This window comes from Mustela erminea, chromosome 1, assembly GCF_009829155.1.
Source record: "Mustela erminea isolate mMusErm1 chromosome 1, mMusErm1.Pri, whole genome shotgun sequence".
Classification (NCBI taxonomy): domain Eukaryota; kingdom Metazoa; phylum Chordata; class Mammalia; order Carnivora; family Mustelidae; genus Mustela; species Mustela erminea.
This window is the reverse complement of record NC_045614.1, coordinates 70,883,588-70,910,047: the sequence shown is the minus strand read 5'-3', so window position 1 is coordinate 70,910,047 and position 26,460 is coordinate 70,883,588. Positions and strand designations below refer to the sequence as shown.

At 40.8% G+C, this 26,460-nt stretch overlaps 1 protein-coding gene across 2 annotated transcripts in view; it reads left to right on the top strand.

The window, feature by feature from the left end:
* Window positions 1-26,460, top strand: part of ULK4 (unc-51 like kinase 4) — a 628,848-nt gene that overhangs the window by 344,713 nt on the left and 257,675 nt on the right. For both annotated transcript variants that reach the window (XM_032312841.1, XM_032312747.1), the window contains exon 32: window positions 16,426-16,531. In XM_032312841.1, the coding sequence (XP_032168732.1) occupies window positions 16,426-16,531 (106 nt within the window). The remainder of the gene's footprint in view (window positions 1-16,425; window positions 16,532-26,460) is intronic.

Genomic DNA, 26,460 nt, shown 5'->3' with positions numbered 1-26,460 from the left:
ACCAAGAATACCCTATCTGGCAAGGTACAAAATAGAAGGAGAGGTAGATTTTCCTAGACAAACTAAAATTAAAGGAGTTCATCACCACTAAGCCAACCTTAAAAGAAATGTTAAAAGAAATTCTTTTTTTTTTAAAAAAGATTTTATTTATTTAACAGACAGAGATCACAAGTAGGCAGAGAGGCAGGCAGAGAGAGGAGGAAGCAGGCTCCCCGCCGAGCAGAGAGCCCGATGCGGGGCTCGATCCCAGGACCCTGGGATCATGACCTGAGCCGAAGGCAGAGGCTTTAACCCACTGAGCCACCCAGGCACCCCAAAAGAAATTCTTTGAGTGGAAAGAAAGACCATTATTAGGAGTAAAAAACAAATTATGAAAAGGAAGAATTTCACAGATAAATACAAACATAACCAAAGTTGTAGATTGATTACTTATAAAACCACTATAGAGGTCAAAGCACAGAAGCAGTAATATCAATTGTATCTACAAAAATCAGCTGAGGGATTCACAAAATAAAAGGATGTAAAGCATCACACTGTATATATAAAATGGGGAGTGGGAGTAAAAATGTAGTGCTTTTAGAATAGATTTAAACTTAAGCATCCATTAACTTAATATAGAGTGCTATATGCATAAGATCTTACATATGAAACTATTTATTGGTAACCACACAAAAAAGAGAAAAGAATCTAAGCATAATACTCAAGAAAGCTATCAAACAACAAGGGAAGATAGCAAGAAGAAGAGAGGAACAGAATTATGAAGACAACCATGAAAAAAGTAACAAAATAGAAGTAAGTACATGCCTATTAATAATTACTTTAAATGTAAATGGGCTAAAAGCTTCAACAAAAGGACATAGAGTGACTGAATGGTCATTGTTTCTTAGGTACTACCAACTGTGGAAGATTTTACTCCACAGTGTATGGATTTTTCTGTTCATTTTATCAGCCTTCTGTAGCAACTATCAAATGTTTTGGGGGATGCTGTTTTTGTTTGAGGCCCCTTAAGTTTCCTATTTGTCATTCCAGCCCCATTCAAACTTTCAAGCCATTGCCACTTTTTCATGCCCTCAGTGGAGCCTCCTGTATGTACTAAGCTCAGTTTTCAGCCATCATCCAAAAGAAGCAAATGCCCCTGCAGGAAGAAATGGAAGTATCAGTTGATATTTGAAAATTTCTCTCCTTTCTGGAACTTTAGTTTACCTACTTCTTGGTGCTTCTGTAGCCATCTGATGTCTCTACAAATACAATTTTATAATTTATGTGAAGTTTTCTGGTTGTTATAAGGTAGTATTGGCCTTTGTGACCTAATACATCCTCGTAGAGGCAGAAGTCTCCTAATTGGTTAAATTCTGCTTTTACTGGGCTCCTGGGTGGCTCAGTGGGTTAAGCCGCTGCCTTCGGCTCAGGTCATGATCTCAGGGTCCTGGGATCGAGTCCCGCATCGGGCTCTCTGCTCAGCAGGGAGCCTGCTTCCTCCTCTCTCTCTCTCTGCCTGCCTCTCCAACTACTTGTGATTTCTCTCTGTCAAATAAATTAATAAAATCTTTAAAAAAAAAATTCTGCTTTTACTTTTTAAATGTCATCTTCTTGCTTGCTTTCAGTAACTTCATTTTTTTCTATATTTTAAAAACTGAATACTTCCTTTATTGTAGTATTTTTATCATTGTATCTAATGCTGTTTTCATCTTATAAACTGCTTTAGCATTATTGCCTGCGTTCTAATGTATAATGTTTTTATTATATGTATTTTCATAAAGGTTTTCAATTTTGATCTTTATTTCCCTCAAGAATTTAAAAAATTCATTTAATAAAAACTTGTTTGGTTTTAAATTTCTAGTATTAGTATAATGATTAAATTTCTATTTGGGGGGAAATTTGTTGATGTTTCTTCGCATATGCTATGGTTCATTTCATGAATTCTCTGTGCCTTTGAAAATGGTTATTCTCTGTAGGGTTCAGAATTTGGCATATGCCCATAAGATATTTATCTCTAAGATATATCATGTATGTATAAGATATATCCTACTAATTTTTTTCTTTAATCTATCTTAGATTGAGGGAAGTGAATATAGTGTTCCATTATTACTGTGTTTCTGTGTATTTCTCCTGCTTCTCCTGGTTTGAGAGTTGTTATATTACTGGGTGCAGAAATGTCAATAATTATTATATTATTGTTTAATTTTATTGTCTGTAGTTGAGATTTGTTTCAGAAGTTTATTCTTTATGGTGTTTTGTGTTCTTCAGTCCTTAATACAGAATTAGAATAGAAAATAGGTGTGGGTTCTTGTCTGGTTCATGCATGGCATTCTCCCAGCCACTTCTCCCATAGTTGTCATTCCTACTGGATGTGAATTTTCCCTCATAAATCCTCTAATTCTTGCTAGAAGTGATCAAGATTTGCAAATTGTGATTCTGCTTACACTTCACGGCTTTTTCATCATTATGTCTTTTGGAAGTAAATGTGCTTTGGGAAGAATATTTAAAACACCCCCTGCATATTCTGACAGGTGGTTCTGTTCTTTGCCAGAGCCCAGAACTGGGGAGCCACCCTGTTGTTCTTTGCCATGTTCCCTGTTAGCATGCTCCTGGACTGAGTGCATGATTGCTTACAATTTGTCACTCTGTGCTCGATAATTCTCATCTAGGTGACTATGCTGTAGCATCCTCCTGGAAGCAAACACTCCAGCAGTTCTGGCCAATAGTATCAAAGCACTCCAAACATGATAAAAGTCCATCAAAGAGCAGGGGGAGGAGGATGCGTTTGAAGATTAAGGTCTGAGGAGGTGAGGTGACCCATCAGCACAGGAAGTGGGAACAACTGTGGCTCCCTTTTAAAGCTGGTATGGAAGCAAAGGCTTGGGCGCCTGGGTGGCTCAGTGGGTTAAGCTGCTGCCTTCGGCTCAGGTCATGATCTCAGAGTCCTGTGATCGAGTCCTGCATCGGGCTCTCTGCTCAGCGGAGAGCCTGCTTCCCTCTCTCTCTCTCTGCCTGCCTCTCCATCTACTTGTGATTTCTCTCTGTCAAATAAATAAATAAAATCTTTAAAAAAAAAAAAAATAAAGCTGGTATGGAAGCAAAGGCTGGTTAAAGATGGTCCCTCTAGCAGGTGATATGTTGCTTTTGAATGAGACCCTAATTATAGTATAATGCTTTCCTTACAGATCTAAATATAAAATATTAGACAAAGTATCATACCATCTCTCTGAGTGGTTACTTCCTGATTGCAGAATGGGTAAGATTTTAGATGATCCATCTCTTCTTATTAATCCTGCAGGGTTTCATAGTGGAAAATAAATGAGACTTATTTATGCTTGCAAATCAGATTACCATAAAAGGTTATTTCAATAGACAGAGGCAAAAATCATACTAAAATAATTTAGTAAAAATGGGAGCTAAGAGCATGCTTAATGGAACATGATTAGATTTAATTTTCTTACTATTTCCACCATTAAAGCTCCATTATCTTTTCCGAGACTTCATTTAGGTTTCCAGGCACACAGCAACTCTGAGGCAATTGTGGGGAGCACATGGAAGCCTGTGACTTCCATTAAAAAACAAAAACAGCTAATAATATGCTGTTCTTTCATTTTTGCTATCAATGTCTCTCATCCAGAGCCTCTTGTATTCTCTTCTTAACCTGATCTCTTAAAACTTGTCTAAGAGCTTTCATGCAAAAGAAGTTTGAATCTAGAGTTGAAACAACTTAGATTTATTACGAATGTTTCTGAAGTTCAGAAGCTCTGAGAATTTTTAAGAATTCCTCTGTTAGACTTTGGCTTCAGGTATATCCACATTGCTCTCTATGTACCCAGTCTAGTTTTTGGCCATCACCCAGAACTCGCTAAAACCTTTTCTGGTCTTCTCAGCTCACCAGGGTCTCACTCCCTAGTGTGTGTCAGCATGATCAGCATACTGTACTCCCCTCAGCCCATTCTGTCTCCCTGCCCTCCCACTGGATGGGAAGCTCCTCCAGGTCTGGTGCAGGTTTGGGGTGTGTTATCAGGATCTATGGTGAGCCTGATGTGTGCTGGTCTTTAGTATGGATTGTTGAAGGAATGACGTTCAGTTGTGTGCAGAGGAGATCATGCATTTTTTACCTTCAAAATAGTGTACACTATTTTCTGTAATATAAAAGGGTTTCAACTGGGCAGACTTCTCAAAATAATGAATAATTAAATTGGTTACATATTTGTAAAGGTTTTCAGGTCTGTTTGTGTGTGTATATGTTTGTGTGCATTTAAAAATGTATGCAAATTCACATTAAAACCACTTTGTTTTAATATGGGAGCTTACATTCATGCTGAGTCAGTTCTGTTTTCTATATTATGAAATCCTGTGACTCAGGATAGTAACTCATAAACTTATCCTTTTCTACCCCCCCCATATTTATGTGATGAAATTGGACTTTATGGTAACTCAGGTGGCATGTGGTATTTAGGATTCTTTTAGTGGCTGAAGAAAGGCAGGATTCTGAGGACATTGTTTCACTCAACAACCTTTTGTTCTTGGATTGATTAGGTGGACATTGGAAAGACAGGGATAGTGTTACTTGTCTTATGCTCAAACTTATATTTGAGTGATCTTTGCTACAGTCCACATGCAAATATTTGAGTGTGTAGAACTGTTCTGTTTGACTATAGGAAAGCATAGGAATTTGATATTATTTGGTATTATTTACCACCTCTTTCAAATATTCCTTCAGAAGAGTCAAAGACAAAACTGCAAGTGGCAGAATAAAATATGTGCTTTTATTGGGAGTCTTTAAGGATTACGATCCAGAAGATACAGGTTTAATTGAAATAAAAAACGTGCTCTGGAGAGACAAAGTAGGTTAGCGTTTTTAAAGTGCAAAGAAAGGGGGTGCCTGGGTTGCTCAGTCGGTTAAGTGGCCAACTCTTGATTTTTGGCTCAGGTCATGATCTCAGGGTCCTGGGATTGAGCCCCAAGTTGGACTCCCTGCTTGTGGGGAATCTGCTGTGCCTCTGTCCCGCCTCCACCCCTGCTTGTGCTCTCTCTTTCCCTCAAATCAATAAAATCTTAAGAAAAAAAAAATTGGAAACAGAATTTACGTAAGTCGTAGTAAAGAAACGGTGATTGATGCTGGTTTATCTACAGTTACATTAGTCTACATTTGATTGGTTGCTAGGGCTAATATGTGCAGAAAATCCATTAATGTCCGTTATAATATAAGTAGATGCCTTTACTTTTAGCTGAGTTCAGTTAAAAACCATCTGAGAATTTGAGACAGAAGATGAGCATGAGCCCTACCTCCTTTGTGTCCTCCTGATTTCATTTTAAATAACTGTTGGAAGTGTTCATTCTGCCATATGCTCTCCATTGCTGGAAGACACAGCATGTTTAGCATGGAAGGCTGTTAAAGCAGAAGAGGACCTTGGAGGTTAGCCTGAAACTCCAGTGGGTCACTTCTCATTGGTTGCCCATATCTGCATATGTCAGGGGTAGGGCTTTCCCTTCTGCCTGTTTCCAGTGGAGCTCCCAGCCCTGCCCCCTTGCAGCTGGTGCAAAATGATGAGTTGGGTGTTCTGTCCCCCTGCATTGCTGGGGGGAAGGGCTCCCTGTCCTCTGTATGGCTCCATACAATGGTTCTAGCTGCCTGAGGTTTTGCCTCTTGCCCTGACCTTGATGGATCTGGTGACAATGACTTGGATGCTGTGGCTTAAATTCATTGCTGTTGGAGTCATTCTGGAGCATGCTGTTGAAGCACCAGAGCCTACATTATTCAGAGCATGGTGATGTGAAATGTTTCAGACTGAAGCTATATTGTTTCTCCTCCTGCTTTTGGTTCCCACTCCTCTAAGGAGCTTCCTGGGTGAAATCTGCAGCCAACCCTAGTACTGGCAGGGCAGGGAGAGATGGAAGAAACAGACTGGCCACTTCAGGTTGGTAGGTGGCTATTTCATAAGCAAAGAGAACGTATATACAAGACTTGTCTTGGGCAGCAGCAAAACAGTGGATCTCTGCATTGCCTGCCAAATGATAAAAGTTTGTAGATAGAGGCCTTAACTGGGTTCAGTCATATATACAATGCAGGTGTTTTCAACACCATGTCACTATCTCAAGGTTGTGTCCTTGGAGCAGCTTTTGGGGGCTGGAAAGGCAAGCAAAACCCACATTCCAATGGTGGGGAGGGGTTGGGAGCCACCGAGTACCCTGGTCAACTGGCAGTCTTGTTTTTTTGATGACTTTCCCTAATAGCTTCAAGACAGGCTTTGTGTGTGTGTGTGTGTGTGTGTGTACACATGTGTGTTTGGTTTGGTTGTTTAATGGGCTACTTGTGCCCTCAGAGAGGAGATTCTAAGATTAGCCAATAAGACTGGTGACGAATAGGCTCCAGTCCTCCGTGAATGGTGTATGCATGTCCCAGAAGCTCAGGGACAGCTCAGGAAAACTCTCCTAAAGATCAACGCCCCTTCTCTGTGCACCCCACACAAACAGACTGGACAGCATTCACCTGTGCTCATCCATTGTCAAGCAAGCCATCAGAAGGGAGGATCCCATGTCAGCCCTTCTGCCCAAGGGGACCACATATCTTTTCATTTGCAGCTCATCAAAATTCACACACAAAAAGGGCACTATTATTCCATATATTCATGGGGCTGTGGGGGGATGGCCAGGTGAGAGTGTGGTAGCAAGAAAAAATCCCAACACATGTGTTCCATGAATTGAGAAAGAGCTTGAAGTGGTTGGCTTTAAACAGAATCATTTGCTTCTCTGCTCCCTGTCTGTTGGGGATGGCCCGGGTCACTTGGGGCCTGACACTAGGCATTGCTAACAGGCAGAGACCCAAGCTGTTGTCTCTGTACATGTCCCATTGGAATGTTGGTCAGCATTTAATTTGGAGATACCCCATGGCTTAACACATAATATGTCATTTGACTGACTTCTAGTACCTAATTGAGGTGACCAGATGCCCTCTGATACAGAGTTTTTGTTTTAGCACCTGTAGACCTGGGGGTTGTACCCTGAGCTTATCTTTTCTGGGCTCATTTTTCTTTCTTGAGGAAATCCAGTAGTCCCCTTTTTTCCCTTCCCATCCTTTCCAGTCTTTCTCCCTTCTGTTCTTTGTTCCTCCCTTCTCAGCACTCATTCTGATTTCTGGTTTTCTTTTTGACCTGCTTGAAGAAAACTTAATGAAACCATCCTGATATATAATTTCTTAAAGCAGAACTGTATTTATTGGGGTACAGGAATTAAAAATATGAAAATCCCATACCCTTCTATTTCCCTTCCTCCCTACTCCCTCATTCCTAAGCTTAAGGGACTTCCCAGGTACTGGTGGGACAGTTGCTTTGATCCAGAAGCAATTGATGTGAGCAAATAGGCACTCCATAGATGAGTCTTGGTTGTCCAGCATACAGCCAAGACCCCCGTAGGGATTTGTCCCAGAATAGATGTTGAAGAGGGGGTCAGGTTTCAGCTGATATCACAAGGTCCTTAGGAGATGCTTAGCCTGGCTTTGTCTAAGAAATGATTTTAAGCTCTCAATATTCCCCTTCTAGGTTTTAGAAATGAAACTGTCCAATATATGGTCACATTCTTCCTTTGTCAAGTTTGTCAATCTCTTGACTCCTCTGGAATCTCCTCCTTTTTCTTGTGTTCCCAGGACATGCCCAGCTCTCTGCTCAGGGTCTGTGAGTTTCTTGATCCCTTCTCCCAAAACTTTTTCCAACACAAGACCTTTTTACCCTGCCCATGATTGTCCAGCATTGATACACATCAATGCTTTTATGCTTGTACCCAGTTTATGCTTACATTAGAATATCTTCAAGTGCCAGTTAATATTTTGGGTCCTTGCTGGCATTTTTTTTTATTACCTAGTAGATGAAAAATTCTTCAGATGATTTTATCCTTTTACAACCCATTCATTCTCCAAGATGGTTTAGTTTCTATCATTGTGTGGCCAAAAATGAGCATATTGGATGTTCCAAAGTGATTATACAGATATAACTGTTACTGTCTAAGTAGAGTCTCAAAAAAGGGAAAGCTTGTTGCCCTCAGTTCTGGAGGTTGAGAACAGAAGTGTTGTCATGCACAAAATACCAAGTGCACCAAATTCCAGGGTGAGTGACAAAGTTCCAGGCTGCCTCGTGCTGCTGGTTGGTAAATATCCAGTGTATTTATTTGCACTTCCCCTGATGTCTGACTTGTTACCTGCTCAGAATAATTTATTGGAGAAATGTGCTCCTTCTTTGAAATTTCAACTCAGATGGTGAAATGGATAGGCTGTGTTGCCTCTTTAGAGATAGCCCTGTGCAACAAAAACTGGTTGAAAGATCCAATGAGATCCAGACAGTATGGGCTTTGGGGATGTGGGGGTCAGTAGGTATTATGTCATGGTATTCCCATGTCTTTAGGAGTAGCTGACCTAGCAAAGAGATGTTAAGGGCAATGAATCTGTAGCTCCAGGGAGCAGTGACTATAGTGTTTGCAAAAGAAAAAAAAAAAAAAGAGAGACAGAAAGAAAGAAAGATAGATAGATCAGTTTTTAAAGTGGCTAACTTGACTCTGCATGTCCAAATGTAAATTGTGAGGACAAAGTGAGGTGGTGGGGAAGGAAGAAGAAATTCTGAGTTGAAGTCCTGGCCTGCTCCTTCTATTCTCTTCTAGAACCTCAGTTTCTTTATCTTTAAAACCCAAAAATTGAACTAGCAAGCTCTCTAAGATTCTTCCAAAGTCTGGTAGTATGATTCTTGCTTAGCTCTTGCATAGCCTCCTGGTTTGGGGCAGGCCAAAGAGCTCTTTCCTCAGCCTGGTTTCCTTTCTGCTTACCACTCTATCTCTTTGTGCTCTCTGAAAACCTAGGTTCAAAGAAACTTGCCAGTCAGCACAGTCTTTCCCCTGCAGACTTTGCTAGTACTCCTTTGAGACAGGAACTCTGAGTACCAACACTTGGTAAACTCCCAGCGTGGGCACTTTCCCCTGGTAGAAGACAGCTGTGATTAGAAACAGTCTTGTGATAATGGAATGTATTGATCTTATCATTCACCATATGTAATATTTTCTTTCTTTAAAATGGGACACTTCTTTATTTTTGTGAGCAATCACTTTTTTAAAATTAATTTATTTTTTTCAGCGTAAAAGTATTCATTGTTTTTGCACCACACCCAGTGATCCATGCAATCCGTGCCCTCTCTAATACCCACCACCTGGTTCCCCCAACCTCCCACCCCCCACCCCTTCAAAACCCTCAGATTGTTTTTCACAGTCCATAGTCTCTCATGGTTCACCTCCCCTTCCAATTTCTCTCAAAAATACTTGTTTATTTTTCAGAGAGAGAGAGAGACAAAGAACAAGCAGGGGGAGTGGCAGGCAGAGGGAGAAGCAGGCTCCCAGCTGAGCAAGGAACCCAATGTGGGCCTTGATCTCAAGACCCTGGGATCATGACCTGAGCTGAAGGCAGATGCTTAATCGACTGGGTCACCCATGTGTCCAAGATGAGCAAACACTTTTAACAGAGAGTGCCATTAAAATTGTGTCAGCATTGGGGTGCCTGGGTGGCTCAGTTGGTTAGGCATCTGCCTTTGGCTCAGGTCATGATCTCAGGGTCCTGGGATCGAGCCACATCAGGCCCCATGCTCAGCAGAGTGTGTTTCTCTCCCTCTCTTGGCTATGTGTGCGCTCTCTCTCAATAAATAGAAAATCTTTTAAAAAATTGTGTGAGCATCTTTCAGGATTTGGGGAGTATGTATTTTCCATGCCGATGCAAGTGCTTCATGAGTCCTTGACAACTATTTCACATGGGAGGAATTTTATGTATTTAAAGTAAAAAGGTCTGAATTTATCATTTATTGCAAATACTCAAAAGAAAGTATGTATCTATTTAAACTTTTTGAGAAAGATTGTGCTCATTGCTCAATAAGTATTTATCAGTTATTTAATTAAAGACAATATCTAGTCTGTGACAAGGTAATTCTTTGAAGGAGAATCCCATGAGCTTCCCCAGCTGTATTCACCCAAGCAGCTTTGAGCCGTTTTGCTTCTTAGTTAATCTACTGGAGGCCTCTGCATACCAGGCACTGCACCTCGCACTGGGGACAGGATTAAAAGTCCCACTTCTGCCCTCCAGGAGCTTGTCATCAGGTGAGGACTGGATGAACCACGGGTTACTGTATACAGTAGGTGCTCTGATGAAGTCAGACACCGGGAGGTGCCAGCGGTGCTGCCCACCAAGAAGGATAGCCTTACCCCCTACCCCCATCCCTGCCAGCTTCAGCAAACAGCATCTGGCCTGAATTTTTAAGAGTGAACATTAGTTTGCCAAGGCTGTACTTTTGTAACATTTTATTATTGTCTATTATCTTGGACAGTGGCAGGGATGTGATAGGATGGCAAAAGGAGTTGTGTACCTGGATGCACACCTGTATTTTCTCATTTGTCCCCCCTACCTGGGGCCCGTGTTTGGCTCAGATAGGGTGTTGTAGGGCAATTTGGCCTGTCAGCCCCCTAGGCAGACACATGGAAGGGGTGCTGTCTATTCCTGGGACACTGGTCCTGGCTGCTTCCCTCCATCTCGCTCCATTGCCAGGGCTCTCCTTCCTGAGTAGCACTGGCTCCAACCCAGCATGCCTGCCTTGAGGGCTCTACTGGGAGCCAGAAGGATGGAAATTTCCTGCTAGAAGCTTAAATAATGTGAAAGGGCAGGAGGGCTGAGCAAGCCAAGTGACACAGTTAATCTACCAGAAGGACATCCATAGCAGTCCGCCGTTGGTGTTGAGCAAGGACTGGATTTCTCAGGCTGAGCTCGGCATATGATTGGCAAATGGTGCTGTTTGGTCCATAGCCTCCCTTCTGTGCCAGCTGGAATGTGTTGCTAATAAGAACTTGTATTTGCTGCTGCTAGAAGGCCCCTTCACTATTGGTCAGTCAAATTAAAAAATTTAAATTCTTTTCTCTCATGTCTTTGAATCAGAAAGATAATGACCCAAACCAAGGAAGAGACTTAATTCTACACCTCCAGGCTTTTAGGGTGAGAGCATCCTACACCTTTGGCTACAGATGGGGAAGAACATGCCTGAAGGTCTCCCTTTGCCTCCTCAGAGAATGCTAAGCCCCAAGCAGCCCTGACCATAGGGGCAGAGGAGCTGTTTGTTTCATAACTGGCAGAGCAAATGCCCGGTGGTTGTTGCCCCAGCCCCAACATGATCACACCTGAAACATTCTTGCTTCAGATGCCCATATCTGGACCTTGCTCCCCAGGAAATCCCATATATCTATTTATAAGGTAAACGAGTGGAGATTGATTTTATTTTATTTCTTTTAAAGATTTATTTATTTATTTGACAGGCAGAGATCACAAGTAGTCACAGAGGCAGGCAGAGAGAGGGAGAGGAGGAAGCAGGCTCCCCGCTGAGCAGAGAGCCCGATGCAGGGCTCGGTCCCAGGACCCTGGGATCATGACCTGAGCTGAAGGCAGAGGCCTAACCCACTGAGCCACCCAGGCGCCCCTGGAGATTGATTTTAAATTTGTGCTTCTTCAGCTTGTTCCCTTCCCTTTTCCTTACCCACAGGAGTCAGAATTTGGTCCAATAAATCATGAGAATATTTCCCAAACCATAATATGGTACTTCCCTGGGATTGAGAGCAGTGGAGCTACAATGCCCTTGCTTCTGCCATCTCCTGGTTCTTGTGTCCTCTCTCCCCTCAAGCCTTAGAATCCCCCTGGGGCTCTGGACAAATGGGATGGTGGGAGCAATGGCCCTCCACCTTGGGACTACAGTGGACTCTAATATACTCCCTGGGCCTTCAGGCCCCAGGTTTAAGCCCTAGGAATGGGGATGAGTCTTGCCACTCAAGAAAAAGGAGCCTGGTTAGTAGTGGAGGAGGAGGACCGGAGGCGAGAAGGAGAGACTCCACTAGGAGCTTATGGCAGCCCCGGCCAAATACGACAACCACCTATCTTTAGCAGAGGAGAGCTTCAAGAGGAGGCCCATGGAGAATCAAGGGGAATTCATTGCAGATGGGATGTGGAGGCGGGAGAGAGGCGGCTGTCCCAGGTGATTCCAGGATTCATGGTTGCATGATAGACAGATGGTAGAGCTCTTCATTGAGACCAGAGGGTGATGGTGAGGGGAAAGGACAGGATGAATTCAGTTTGGATCCCATTGGGTTGGAGCTGTGTGCGGTACAGTCTTGTGAAAAATCAGTAATATGAAAGAGTGTCCTCTTCTACTCTGATACATTGATTTCATCTGAATGCTCTGAAGAGTCTTCTGTGGGCTCCAGATGTCTAGGAATCTAACTTTATGTGAGAAGGTATAAAAAGGAAAGTGAGCGGACACCCACTCTGTTTCTGTTACCTTTGTACTCCGTCCCAGCACATGCACAGTAGACTAGCATCCTGTCGTGCAACGTGCAAAACGTTTCCCCTTGAAATGTGATCTCACTGTGTGTTGAAATAGGACGTGCCCTGTGTTTATTTCCCAGAGATGATACATTTCACATTTACAATCCTTGCGTGTGCTTCTTTTTCTGCCTCCTCTCAGTTTCCAACCTCCCCAGGATGTTCTTGTCTTTTATTTTGCCCTCTTTGGAATTTTGACCCCACACCAAGGGCAAAATGACCATTGCTCATTGTTACTTTCGATTGCTAAAGGTGTTTCCTCCCTTGACGATCAAGAGCCCTGCCAAACTTTAGAGTCTGGCCATCTGACATCTTTGAATGCCATTTCTGTCCTCAGATATTAGAAGAAAGTATAATGCTTTGTTTACAGTGAAGCCTCTCTGGGAAGGCTGATCATTTTTCAGGAGTGTTTCCTTGCTGTGCCCTTGGTAGTTCAGAGCTGTCCTCTTTAAGCACTGAAGCAATTAGTTTTGAGAAGGCTGATTCTTCAGGGTCCAGTGCTCCCCTGCCTTTCATTTGCTGAAGCTGTACATTTTAATGAAGTTGTTTCATCTATGTTGCCAAACATGAGGATTTTGCTGCTTCAATTCCAATTATCTCTACTGGCAAATGCTATGTTTTATTAGTACTCTCAAGTGCTCTGTTTATTAAATGTCCATATATTATGGCATTAGGCACACAGATTAGGTCAGCTGTGCTTATTGATGGGTTATGGATAAAGGAATTACATATTTCATCATAATCTTAAAATGCAGTGGGATGTCCTTCCATGGCTTTGCACGTGGTCAGTGATGCCTTCTCTGATGAGCTCTTCTGCCTTTCTTACCCAGTGGTCGAGGTTCATGCTGAGTGAGCAATGGGGCTATTGTATGTACTTCCAGTTTTGGGAGTAATATGCTTGTGCTTACTCTTTTCTTTCCTCTAGTTGCCTGGCACCTCCACTAGCTTCCTAGTTTCTGTGTCTTACAGCATGGTGATATCTACGGAGGGCACTTATGAAGCCAGGAGAGGCCAGCAGTGGTGGCACAGGCAGGACAGCACTACCATAGCAGCCCCAATTCAGTATTTCTCTGCTTCTTTCTCCTCCCACACCCCAATCTGGGCCCTTTAGATTCCTCCCACCTTACCCTGTGGGTCCTCAGGTTGTACGGGTTACCCTAGGATGTGCTGACGGGCTGGAAGCTCTCACCCCCTCCCCCATCTCTCGTCTCTTGTGCCCATCACTGTGGGTCACCAGGCAATGCTGCATGGCGATGAGGTACATGGCTTCCACCATCCCACAGACCCAGTCCTAGCTTCAGCTTTGAAGAGCTGCGTGACCCTTGGCAAGTTACACTTCACCTCGCTAACCTCATTGTCTGTATCTATAGGAAGAGGAGAATGTAGCCACTTCAGTGTTTCCATGAGGATCAGATGAGACAGTGATATAGGTTACATGCCTGGGGTATGGGCTGTGGCACACAGTGTCCTATCAGCAAACTGTTAGCACTGCCACGTCTCCCCCCTTCCCCTCATAGGCCTGTGTGGCTGCTCTGCCATCACTGGGCTAAGATCAGCACAGAGGCCACTGGTGCCTGAGCCCCTGATCATGCCAAAGGTTCTGTTGCAGGTCATCGGCTGCTGCTTTCTCTCCTTACACTGCTTTACTTGTATGTGTTCCTTGCTTTTATTCATAAGTCATGGGGATTTAAAAAGGAAAGGAAAGGAAAAGGAAAAGGAAAGAAAAAAGACATAAGGTCGTTACCTAGCCTTCTTTTACAATCTTTTTAACTTGGAACTCAGTCATAGCTTTCTGGGAGGAGGGGCTGCCCTAGAGAGCATCTAATGGGGACCTAGTCTTTCATCAGGATCATCCCTCCCCTCTGGCTTGGACTGGGGTCTTTGAACCAAACTTGAGCTTCCCACTTGTCTTTACACCAGGCTTGCAGAGTCCCCGAGAACAACTCTGGCCCCACATATTTACCCCTTGTTTTCTCCCTTCCTATAATCCTCTGCTCTCACTTTAAGTAACCGTGGTGTTTTTTAATGCATCGTTTATCCCCTGTAGGCTAATACGGTTGTGAACAGCAGGAACAAATCTTATTAAAGTTGCTAAGAGAAAGGAAATAACTCAATTTGATACAAGTTAATGGAAGTGTGTTTAACTCATTTTTATACCTTCTCAACTGCGATGTATTTCATTCTTTCTGGGGGAAATGATGACCTGGGCCATAGCAGTAGCTGTCAGTCTACCTGGAGAACCGCAGCATCATCTCGAGCAGGAGCAAGGACTCTGTTCCACACTCTTCCTCCCCAACACTATGTAGGAGATATATGTATGTATGTATATATATACATATACATATATTTAAATGTATAGGTAAATTTAATTTTTGTGTGTAAATACATATTTATAATATATTATATATGTGTTATATACAAAAATTTATTTTGTAATATATATTTGTAAATATATACATTTACAAGACAGATAAAGATTGTAGATATATCTGTAGATAAATATAGCTATAAGAGAGAAGAGTACGTAAAGAGAATTCTCTGCTATAGTTTTTACAAACTCCTCACTTTATATTATACAGAGTTCATAGTTTATGAATGGCTTGAAATCCAACAACAAAGAAACTAAAAAACAACAATTGTTTTTTATAATGGCTAGAAAAGAAAAGGAATCATTTCTTCCAGTCCAGTTATAGGATTATTGGTCTCTTTTATTTCCTGCATCAAATATTTTATCCTGCAGACCCCTAGTAGCATGGTGGGCCGGGGCTTTAAATGATCAAGAGTGCACCTTGGCTTTCTGCCCCTCTGTAGACTGAGTTGTGGGGTTGGGAGAGGCCTTCATTTTGCAGGGACTCTGGAACCTCCAGGGCAGGAGTCCGAGAACCTGGTTGGTCAGGGGACAGTCCTGGGTTCGTAGTGTTCGGGGTAATGGGGATTTGGATAGTTGGCTTTTATATGAAAGGAAATGCCGATATCAGCAAGTGGTGCTTACCCCATGAGTACAAGGGAAAACGAAAGTATTGGCTTCACAGGGAGGCGAAAATATTACCAAGAGCATCATAGAAAAGGTACATTTAATCATAAGAAATGTATATAGTGAAGGAACAATAGATTTATCTCCAGCAAAACTGCCCTGTATTTGCTGACAGGCTGGTCTTTGAACAAGGAGCAGAATGTGTTATTTTATTGAATGGGACCAAAAAAAGAAAAAGAAAAAGAAAATGAAAAAGATGTATTAGCTTCTCTTTTCCTATGTATCGTTAGTTACTTTATCATGAATAACATGTTGTGTCATCTTGTGCTTATTAATCACCCCTTCCTTCCAACCAGCTGTAGGAATAATTAGTTGAAATTGGTGGCAGACCATCGCTTCCATATTCATCTTCTTAAACTGGTGTCAGTGGAACATTCAAACATGAACATCTACTCTTAAGTATGTGTGTTTCTAAAGAAGGGTAGAAATTGTTAGGCATGGGGTTTGCAATGCAAACCCTTTGTCTCAGATCAAGTGAAGAACTAGATGGTGAGACTTGAAACATCAGGTGGCTGGCATGGCTGCAAGGCACACATCTGGGGACAGAGCAGCTTCAGAAGCAGATGCAGGGCTGGTGTTTCTGTAAGCTTTGAAAACCATGTGTCCATCCAGGGTTTCCTGGTCACCCTGCTGCTTCTGTCACTCTGAGACGTGGTAGCTTTATTTTGTGACCTTAGTCACTTTCAGGTGTGTGGTCTCCTTAGCTCCATGTGGTTGATTTCTAGTCACTCTGACACCCCTGCCCCCAGCTAACGCCCAGAGGCTATGTGGTTGTCACTCAGCTCATGGGTAAGGGAGTGCATGTTGCAGTGTTGGTACACTGACGGGTTCATGCTGCCTCCCCTCTGACTTAACGCCCTGATGGGGAGTGCCGTAACGCAGAAGGGTCTGCTTCATTAAAGCACAGAAAGATAATTGTTTAACTTTATGCAAAGACTGAAGGGATGGAGGTCATTTGACCACTTGTCTCTATCATGATGTATGTGGAATTCTATATAGTTATGATGGAAATTGTGATCTATTGCAGGAACATCAGGAGAACATTCTGGGTAACACTATGCAAAGTGTGATTGCATTGCTCAACAATCTGGTTGCCTGCAAAGATTCAAATATGAAGCTACTTTATGAACAAGGTAAATGCTCCTTAGAATCTGTTTTGAGTCTTGATTTCTGCCTCTTTGTTATTTTCCTCATCATGTATAGCAGGGAGTCAAGAAGTGCTATTCAAAGGTGATGAATCAAAATAGATATTTAAGAATCTATGAATAATAATGTTATCAGTGAAAATAGGAAATGTGGTTGGGTTGTGTTAGTTTCGCTAAGTTCATTTATTTTCCTTTAGGGCTCAAAATTTCCTTCCTCCTATAGGCAGTGTTACAGATGATAAACCAAGAAATATGAGTGTGAGCATGGTAATTAGACTTACTGCTGTCAGTCAGAATAAAAACATTTAGTTCAAGACATCTTAGAAAATAAGATCAGATGAGTTGAGGGTGGCTTTGTTACTTCTTGTGCATATCTATAACATTAAGATTAAAAATGTTCTTTTAAGACTTTATTTTTTTAGGCTAGTTTTAGGTTTAAAATTACATTGTGAGGTAGGTACCGAAATTTCCCATATAACCCCTGCCCCATTTATATCTTCCCCTTCTAATTGTCTTTTTATTGTCTCTCTAGTATAATTTTCCAGAATGGCACTGTTGGAATCCTAGAGTATGTAGCTTTTTAGGATTGGTGACTTTTACCTAGTGATATGCATTTCTGGTTCCTCATGTTTTTCCATGACTTGTTAACTCATTTCATTTCAGCACTGAGTAATACTCCATTTGTCTGGATATACCACAGTTGTTTTTTTTTTTTTTTCTAAATCCATTCCCCAGCTGAAGGATATCTTGGTTTTTTCAAGGCTTCATAACTAGGGTGTAGTCATCTAAATTAAGTCTAGATATCATGAGACCCCTTGGGTACATTTTTGGTAGGTGTAGCTCCTTGAATTTTGGTCCTTTCAAACTTGAAGATTTGTGAACTAAGGACACAAGTTATCTGCTCTGCCACATCTCTAGACTCCGATGAGGATATATAGAAAGAAATGCCCTCATAGAAACTCTCGTTTAAAAGGAAAAACTAGGGACACCTGGGTGGCTTAGTGGTTTAAAGCCTCTGCCTTCAGCTCAGGTCATGATCCTAGGATCCTGGGATTGAGCCCTGCATTGGGCTCTTTGCTTAGCAGGGAGTCTGCTTCCTCCTCTCTCTCTCTGCCTACTTGTGATCTCTGTCAAATAAATAAATAAAAATCTTTAAAAAAAATAAATAAAAGGAAAAACTAAAAGGACATAGCAATCACTGATGCATGACAATGTTGAAATCTTGGCAAACGTTATTTCCTGATTTCCCTTTGTTCCACAGGGGAAGAAAAATATCTCTTGCTTTGAGAGTAGTTCTCCCTGCAACTGCTACTCCATGGCTCTTACCTCTAACTTCTGGATCATTGTTCTTGTTCCATAAAGATGGCTCATCATTGTAGCTGAATAAGGTTCTAAGCCTGATTCCTGTCCATAGATGTTTGGGGCTCTACAACCTCTTTTCATTCTCAAAGGAATTATCCCCGCTCTTTTTAGTCCAAATCTATGGTGCTTCTTACAGTATAAATCTATTGAAATCTTTGTTAGTTTCCTATAATTTTTTTCCAGTTTTATTGAGAAATAACTGACATAACAACATTGTGTAAGTTTAAGGCATACAGCATGCTGGTTTGATTTGCATATACTGTGAAATGATTACCACTATAAGTTCAGCTAACATCCATCTTCTCCTATAGGTGGAATGAAAAGAAAAAAAAGATGGGCAATTTTTTCCTTACAGTGAGCACTCTTAGCATTTACTCAACAGTTTTCCTCTATGTTGTACAGCAGTGTTAGCTGTAGTCATCATGTTGTATGTTATATTCCTAGTACTTACTTGTTTTTCTATAGCTGGGGGCTTGTGCCTTTTTACATCTTATTCCTATTCCTCCTCTCCCAACCCTCCACCTATATATGTATGTATGTATGATGTATGTAACCACATACATGCATACACAGACATACATGCACACTCCATAACTTCTTTATCAATTTATTGGTCAATAGATACTGAGGTTTTTTTCATGTCTGGCTATTATAAATAATGCTACTATTAACATGCAGGTTCAGACATCTTTTTGATTGTTTTAGTCCTATGGATATATTCTCAGAATTGCTGGATCATAGGATAGGTCTATTTTTTTTTTTTTTTCCTTTTTGAGGAGCCTCCATCTTGTTTTCCATAGTGGATGCACCAATTTACTTTCTTGCCAGCAGTGCTCAAGGGTCCTTTTTCTCATGCATGCCAGCATTTGTTAGCCCTTGTCTTTTTGATGGTGTCCATCCTAATAGCCATAAGATGGTATCTCACTGTGGTTTTAATTTGCATTTTTCTAGTAACTAGTGATGTTGAGCATCTTTTCACTTACCTGTTCACCTTTTGGAGAAATGCATATTTAGGTTCTTTACCTGTTTTTTAATTGGGTTACTTTTTTTTTTTTTTGCTATTGAGTTGTAGGATTTCTTTATATATTCTGGATATTAGCCTCTTATCGGATATATGATTTGCAAATATTTTTTCTCATTTAATAGTTTGCCTTTTCACTTTCCTGATGGTTTTTTATGCTGCACAAAAGTTTTTTCGGAGTGTTTCTTCTACTTCTATAAAATTGTCATTGGTATCTTAATAGGGATTGCATTAAATATATTGATGGCTTTTGGTATTTTTCATATTTTAACACTATTAATTCTTCCAATCCATGAACATTAGATACCTTTCCATTTCTTCCTTTCTTCTTCAGTTTCTTTCATTAACATCTTGTATTTTTTAGAGTAGAGATCTTTCATTTCTTTACTGAAATTTATTCCTAAGCATTTTGTTGCTTTTGATGCTATTGGAATTGGGATTGATTTCTTTCTTTTTCAGAAAATTCATTGTTATCATATAGAAATGCTACTGAGTTTTTGTTAATCTTTTATCCTGCAATTTTATTGATTTACTGATGACACCTAACAGTTTTTTGGTTGGGTCTTTAGAGATTCTTTATATAAAATAGTGTCATCTACGAATAGAGGCAGTTTTACTTCTTTGTTTGCCATTCCTTTCACATGCCTTTGTAGTGACTCTTATTTCTTTTTCTTCCCTGATTGTTCTAGTGAGGCCTTTTAGTACTATGTTGGTGGGAATGAGCACCCTTATCTTTTTCACTATTGAGGATGATGTTAAACTGTAAGCTTGTCATATATGCCTTTTTCTTTTGATGCCTAATTTGTTAGATTTTATCATGAATGGATGTTGAATTTTGTCAAATGCTTTTTCTGTGTCTATTAAGATGATCATATGTTCTTTTTTTCCATTCTATTAATGTGATATATCACATTGATTTTGTATATGTTGAACCATCCTTGAATCCCACTTGATCATGGTGAATGATCCTTTTTAATGTGCTGCTGACTTTGATTTGTTAGTATTTTGTTCATAATTTTTGCATCTGTATTCATCAAGGATATTGGCCTTTAGTTTTCTTTCTTAGTAGTGTCCTGTTGTGGTTTTGATAACAGGATAAATTCTGGCTTTATAAAATGAATTCAGCAATGTTTCCTGCTACTTTGATTTTTTGGAAGCGCTTGAGAAGAGTTGGTATTCTTTCAATGTTTGATAAAATTCACGAGTGAAGCCATCTGGTCATGGGCTTTACTTCATTGGGAGGTTTTTGCTTACTGATTCATTATCCTTACTAGTAATCAGTCTTCAGATTTTCTATTTCTTCCTGATTTAGTCTTGGTAAATTGTAGACTTCTAAGAATTTTTCCATTGCTTTTAAGTTTTCTAGTTCATTGCTGTATTGTTGGTTCATAGTAGCCTCTTAATGATACATTGAATTTCTGTAGAATCCATTGCAATACCTCCTTTTTCATTTACTCTTTTGTTGATTCAAGTCTTGCTCTGTCTCTCTCTTCTTCTCTCCCACCCTCCCTCTTTCTTTTAGTTAATCTAACTAAGCATTTGTCAATTTTGTTTATCTTTTCAAAATAACCAACTATTAGTTTGGTTAACCTTTTCTACTGTTTTTCTGTTTTCTATTTCATTTATGTATACTCTAATCTTTCTTATTTTCTTTGGGATCAGTTCTTTTTTTTTATTGAGGTATAGTTAGTTTCTAGTGTGTAACATAGTGATTTGACAAGTCTGTACATTATGCTGTGCTCATCACAAGTGTAGCTCCCATCTGTCACTGTACGATGCCTATTACATTATTAGTTGGTTTATCTTTTTCTGTCTTCTTAAGGTGTAGATTTAGGTTGTTTTTTGGGGGGGGTCTTTCTTACTTTTTTTTTTTTTTTAAGATTTTATGTATTAATTTGACAGAGAGAGACAAGTAGGCAGAGGGGCAGACAGAGAGAGAAAGAAGGAAGTAGACTCCCTGCTGAGCAGTGAGCCCGATGTGGGGCTTGATCCCAGCACCCTAGGATCATGACCTGAGCCTAAGGCAGAGGCTTTAACCCACTGAGCCACCCAGGCACCCTCTTTCTTGCTTCTTAATGTAAGTGTTAGTACTGCGATCTTCCCTCTTAGAACTACTTTTGCTGTATCCCATAAATTCTGATATATTTCTATTTCCATCTGTCTCAAACTTTGTTTTAAATTTCACCTGTAATTCTTCTTAGAGCCATTGGTTGTTCAGGAGAGTGTTGAATTTCCATGTATTTGTGAATTTTCGTTTTCCCATTGTTACTGATTTTTAGTTTCATGCCACTGTGACCAGAGAAGGTACTTGATATTATTTCAGTCCTTTTAAATTTTCTAAGACTTATTTTGTGGCCTAATGCATGGTCTGTCTTAGAATGTGGTCAGTGTGTATTCAAGGAGACTGTGTATCCTGCTGTTGTCGGTTAGAATGTTCTGTGTATGTCTCTTAGCTCTATTTGGTCTCTAGTGTTGTTCAAATCTGTTGCCTTATGGATTGTCTGTCTGGATGGTTTATCCATTGTTGACAGTAGGGTATTAAAGTAGCTATTATTGTATTGCTGTTATTTCTCCTTTTACATCTGTTTTTGCTTTATATATTTAGAAGCTCCTATGTTTGCCAAATAAATTTTTTATTTAAATTAAATTTAATTAGCATATACTCTACTATTAATTTCAGGGGTTGAATTTAGTGATTGATCAGTTGCATAGAACGCACAGTGCTCATAACATCAAATGCCCTCCTTAATGCCCATTACCCAGTTACCCCGTCCCCCTATCCTCCACCCCTCCAGCCCTCAGTTTGTTTTCTAATGTTAAGCATATCTTATTTATAATTGTCATATCTTCTTGTATTGACCTCTTCCTCGTTATATAATGATCTTCTTTGTCTCTTTTGATAATTTTTCATTGAAATTCATTTTGTCTGATATAAGTACAGCTGATCCTGCTTTTTTTAGTTACCACTTAATGAAAATGTCCTTTTTTATCCCTCACTCTCAGTGAAGTCTCTTGTAGCCAACATATTGTTGGGTTTTTTAAAATCCACTCTGTGTCCTTTAATTAGATAATTTAATCTGTTTCAAGTAATTATTGATAGGTAGGGACTAACCTTTGCCACTCTGTTGATTGTTTCTGGTTATCTTACAGATTCATTATTCTTTGTTTCTTATCCTGCTTTTTTTGAGTTTTCATGTCTTTTGCCATCTCTTTGCTTTGAATTCTTTATTATGTTATTTGTGTAATTATTATGGGTTCTTTCCTTGTGATTACCATAAAGCTTACATAAGATATTTCAAACTTGTAACACCCTATTCTACTTCAGTAGAATTTTTAACCTTGGCACTTTTACTTCTCTAAGGTTATTGCTGTTACAATTTATGTGTTTTTTTATGTTGTATAATTAATAACAGACTATTGTAGTTATTATTTTTAATACATTAATTTTTTAAACTTGCGAACTAGAGTTATAAGTGAATTATTCACCACTATTACCATATTGCAGAATCTAACTATGATTATATACTTAAACCATTACCAGTGAGATTTACACTGTCTTTTTATATTTTTATGATGATATTTTACTTTTACTATTTACTTTTTACTTCCACTCAAAGAATTTCCTTTAGCATTTATTGGAAGGCATTTCTGATGGTAATTAACTCTTTTTGCTCGTTTAGGAAAATCCTTATTCATTCTTCATTTCTGGAAGACAGCTTCATGAGGTATAGAATTCTTGGTTGACAGTTATTCTCTTTCAGTATTTTATATATGCCATCCCATTCACTCCTTGCCTGAAAGTTTCTGTTTAGAAATTTGTCGGTAGTCTTGTAGGAGTTTCCCTTGTATTTAACTTCCTTCTTTTATCTTGCTGTTTTTAAAATTCTTCCTTTGTTTTTAACTTTTGTTACAGAGTGCACCTCTGTAACTCTATTCAGGTTCACCCTATTTGGGGTCCTTTGGGCCTCAGACATAGAGATGTCCATTTCTCTCCCCAGCTTCTGGAAGTTTTCAGCCGTTGTTGCTTTAAATATACTTTCTGTTCTCTCTCTTCTCATTCTGGAATCTCCATAGTGTGAATATTGTTTCCTTTCATAGTGCCCCCATAATTCATATAAGGTATTTCATTCTTTTGTTGCTTTTTCCTTTTGCTTTTATGACTGTGTATTACCATGTCCTATACTCCAGATCGCTGGTTCTTTCTTCTGTATTACTAGAAACTCTATTGAGTTCATCAGTTTAGTTATTGTATTTTTCAATCTAGGATTTCTGTTTGTTTGGTTTTTTGATGATTTCTATTTCCTTGTTTTGTTCATGCATTGTTTTCCTAATTCATTTACTTGTCTGTGTTTTCTTATAGTTCACTAAGCTTCCTTAAAAGGCTTATTATGAATTCTTTGTCTGACAGTTCAGAGATCTCCATTTTGGGGGGCCAGTTATTGGAGCTTTATTAGTTTCCTTTGGTGTTGTCATCTTTACTTGACTTTTCATGATCCTGATTCTTTAGGCTGATATCCACACATTTGAGTAATCAATATCCTCAAGTTTACAACTTTGCTTTGGCAGAGATTAATCTTCACCAGTTAGCCCAGTTTGGGTTTCTGGGTGTGTCTGCGGTAATGACCTTGAGCAGGTGGGATGGGCTATTTTGGTCTATTTTGTGATAAGGCAGCTAATTGTCTTTTGAGGACAGTGATGGATGTGCCACAGGCACAGAACAGTTGGATAGGACTGTTGGCTCCATTCCCTACTTGAGTGAGGCTGTGGGATGGGCTCCATGGTTGGTTGGATTCTCTGATTAGGCTTACTAGATGGTCAAGACTGGGGACTAGACTGGGGCTATGAATTAGCCCTGCCTCTGGCCAGGGCAGCAGGATGGCACTCAGCACCTGTATAGCTCATTTGGGAATGTGAATTAGGTCAAGCTGTGTCCTGAATTCCCCAGTCATGTGAGGGCACCAGTTTTGCTCTACAGATGGGGGAAACCATTGACTGTGCTCTCTGCTAGTGGACCACTCTACTTGTATTATTGAATGGGCTCTAAAATTTCCTGCATGCTCTTGTTAGTTTCCCTGGTTATAGAAGGCTATATTCAGGAATCAGCAGGGCTTTGAATTAGATTTCCTATCTAGAGACAGTAGGAGAAGCAGCTCTAAAGCTGGTAAAGCTCATTGTTGTCTTAAGTCAAGCCAACTTACATCCCAAGTTCTCTGACTGAACAAGGCCACTGGCTTTCCTCTGCAAACTTTTCTCCCTGCTTGCCCATCTCTTGGCTCAAGTGCTATCAGGTTGCACAGCTTCTAGGATTTGTCACAGCCCATCTGGTCAGATGGGGCCAAATGACACTCCCATAGTGAGTGAGGCTATGTTGCTGCTTGCATGAATATGACATGGAGGGTCTGTGCAAGGCTACTCTCAATTCCAAACTCCAGTTGGGAAGGGTCAGGAATGACCCTTGGCTGTGAACGAATACCCCTGCTCGTTTCTAGTACAGGATGCTTCATACCCAGTTCTGGCTTTTCTCTGTGGGTGATCAGCTCCGTCTGCTCACCTGCCTGTGGTGCCACTGGTCCACACTGCTTCCAGCTGTCACTAGCCCTACTGGTCAGATTGCGCTCGAAATCACTTTTCATAGCAGGTGAGGCTGTGACTCAGCAGAACCATTCATTGAGATTACTACTTGGTCACCTCAGGAACACGCTCAGTCTGCCAATATACCCATGTTGGATGTCGCCAGCCCCTCCCCGCTAGTCAAGCTTCCATTGGCGGAGCTCTACAGATTCCCTTGGCAATCCCTGTGGTACAAGATCAGACCAAGGGCTCCTGCATAGCAACCCACAATGTTGGGGGGCTGCTGGTTTTCCCTGCAGGTTCTTTTTTTCCCAATGTTGAATTAAAGGCTCAGAGAGACCTTTCCCTGGGGTGCTACACTGGCCTGGGGGAGGGGCAATGTGGCCAATATGGAGCTGCTTCTCTTACTCCAGATATGGTCTGTCTCAGTCTCTTTGAAACAGGGTGTGCTTCAGTCTCACCTCCGTGTTCCAGGGTTCTCTCAGTGGTGTCTTGTTCCTGGACAGTTATCACTTGTTGTGAGGGGAGCAGAGTCAGGAATAATCTGTATCACCATCTTAGTGACATCACTCAGTTTCCTGTAACTCTTACTGGTATTTGTTACATTAAACCAATAGCCCACCCATGAATCCCTTCAAAGCATTCTAACTTGGTCTGAGGATTAGGATACTGTGAAATAGTGCCCATAGGGTTCTTAGTTGCCCCATTGGCTGGTAGGGAGAGGGGGTGAGGAGTCAGATGACTGAAATTGAGATTAGAGAGGTTGCAGCTACTGGCTTGTGAAAGCATGGAATTCCAGGGCTGAGGCAGGATGAAGGACAAAATGCTAGAGGGCAGGAACTTAGGGAAGTATGAAATCAGGCATGGAAGGATTGTTTATGAGGTGATCTCAATGGCTACAGAGATTTTGTGCTCAATGAACTGTTTGAGCCGGAGCAGCTGAAGAAGCTCAGGCAGATTTACCACCAAGCTAATGAAGCTTAAGTGTCAAGGGCCTTCTTCTACAGAGGGGCAATTTTACGCTCGTTTTTTTTTATTCTTCTTAAAGTTTGTCTCTACCCCCAACCAGAGAAGCTTCAGTTCTCATGGCCCCATTCCAGGTTTTGTGGGGTAAACTGGAAATCACAAAAGTAATTATGGCTAGAACAGTGTTAGTTAATGGTAATAATGTTAGTAACATTAGTTACTAACATTTGTGCTTTAATATTGTGCTCAGGGTGTAAGCAGGAGTGATTTAGTGGTCTGAGTGATGGCAATTGGGAGAGACGAAGCAGGTGGTAGAGACTGTTGATCTGATATGTTGTGAGCCGTAGACTGCTGGCTGGGTGCTTGCTCTTGCAAATATAGTTTTGTTGGAACATAGACATGTCTATTCATTTACATGCGTTTTTGGTAGTTTGGTTGTATAATGGTACTGTCCACAGTTGAGATTCAACATGCATGGCCCATAAGCCTGAAATATTTGTCCTATGGCCCTTAAAGAAAAATGTTTGCCAGGTCTAGAAAGGTCTAGAAGCAGCAGTATGGAATAGATGACTCCGCTCAGATACATTTAGAGAGAGGTGGACAGATTGGGAGTTTTGCTGATGGTCTGTTACAGATGTCACAGTGGAAGGGGTTTAGGGGTTGAGAATGGGTAGGGTGTTTCCTTGAAAGATGATTTGCAAAACTGTCTGTGTTTGGAGTGCTGGAGATGGTGGATGAATGACTGGGGATCATAAACTGCTTGTGGCACCAGAAGTAGAGATAGTGGGCATGATGACTCTACATGGTCTTTGGCTGAAGGGGTTAGTCAGCAAGGATGGCAGGATGAGGAAGGGTAGTGAATTCCAGGAGTACAGACTTTGGGAACTGTTGCTGGCACCTGCTAGCAGAGGATAGAAAGGAGGGGAAGGGAAGAGGCTTCTGTGGCCTTCAGAATGGTCTGCTTCCCATCTGTGGAGATGAGCACCAGGTCTGATTT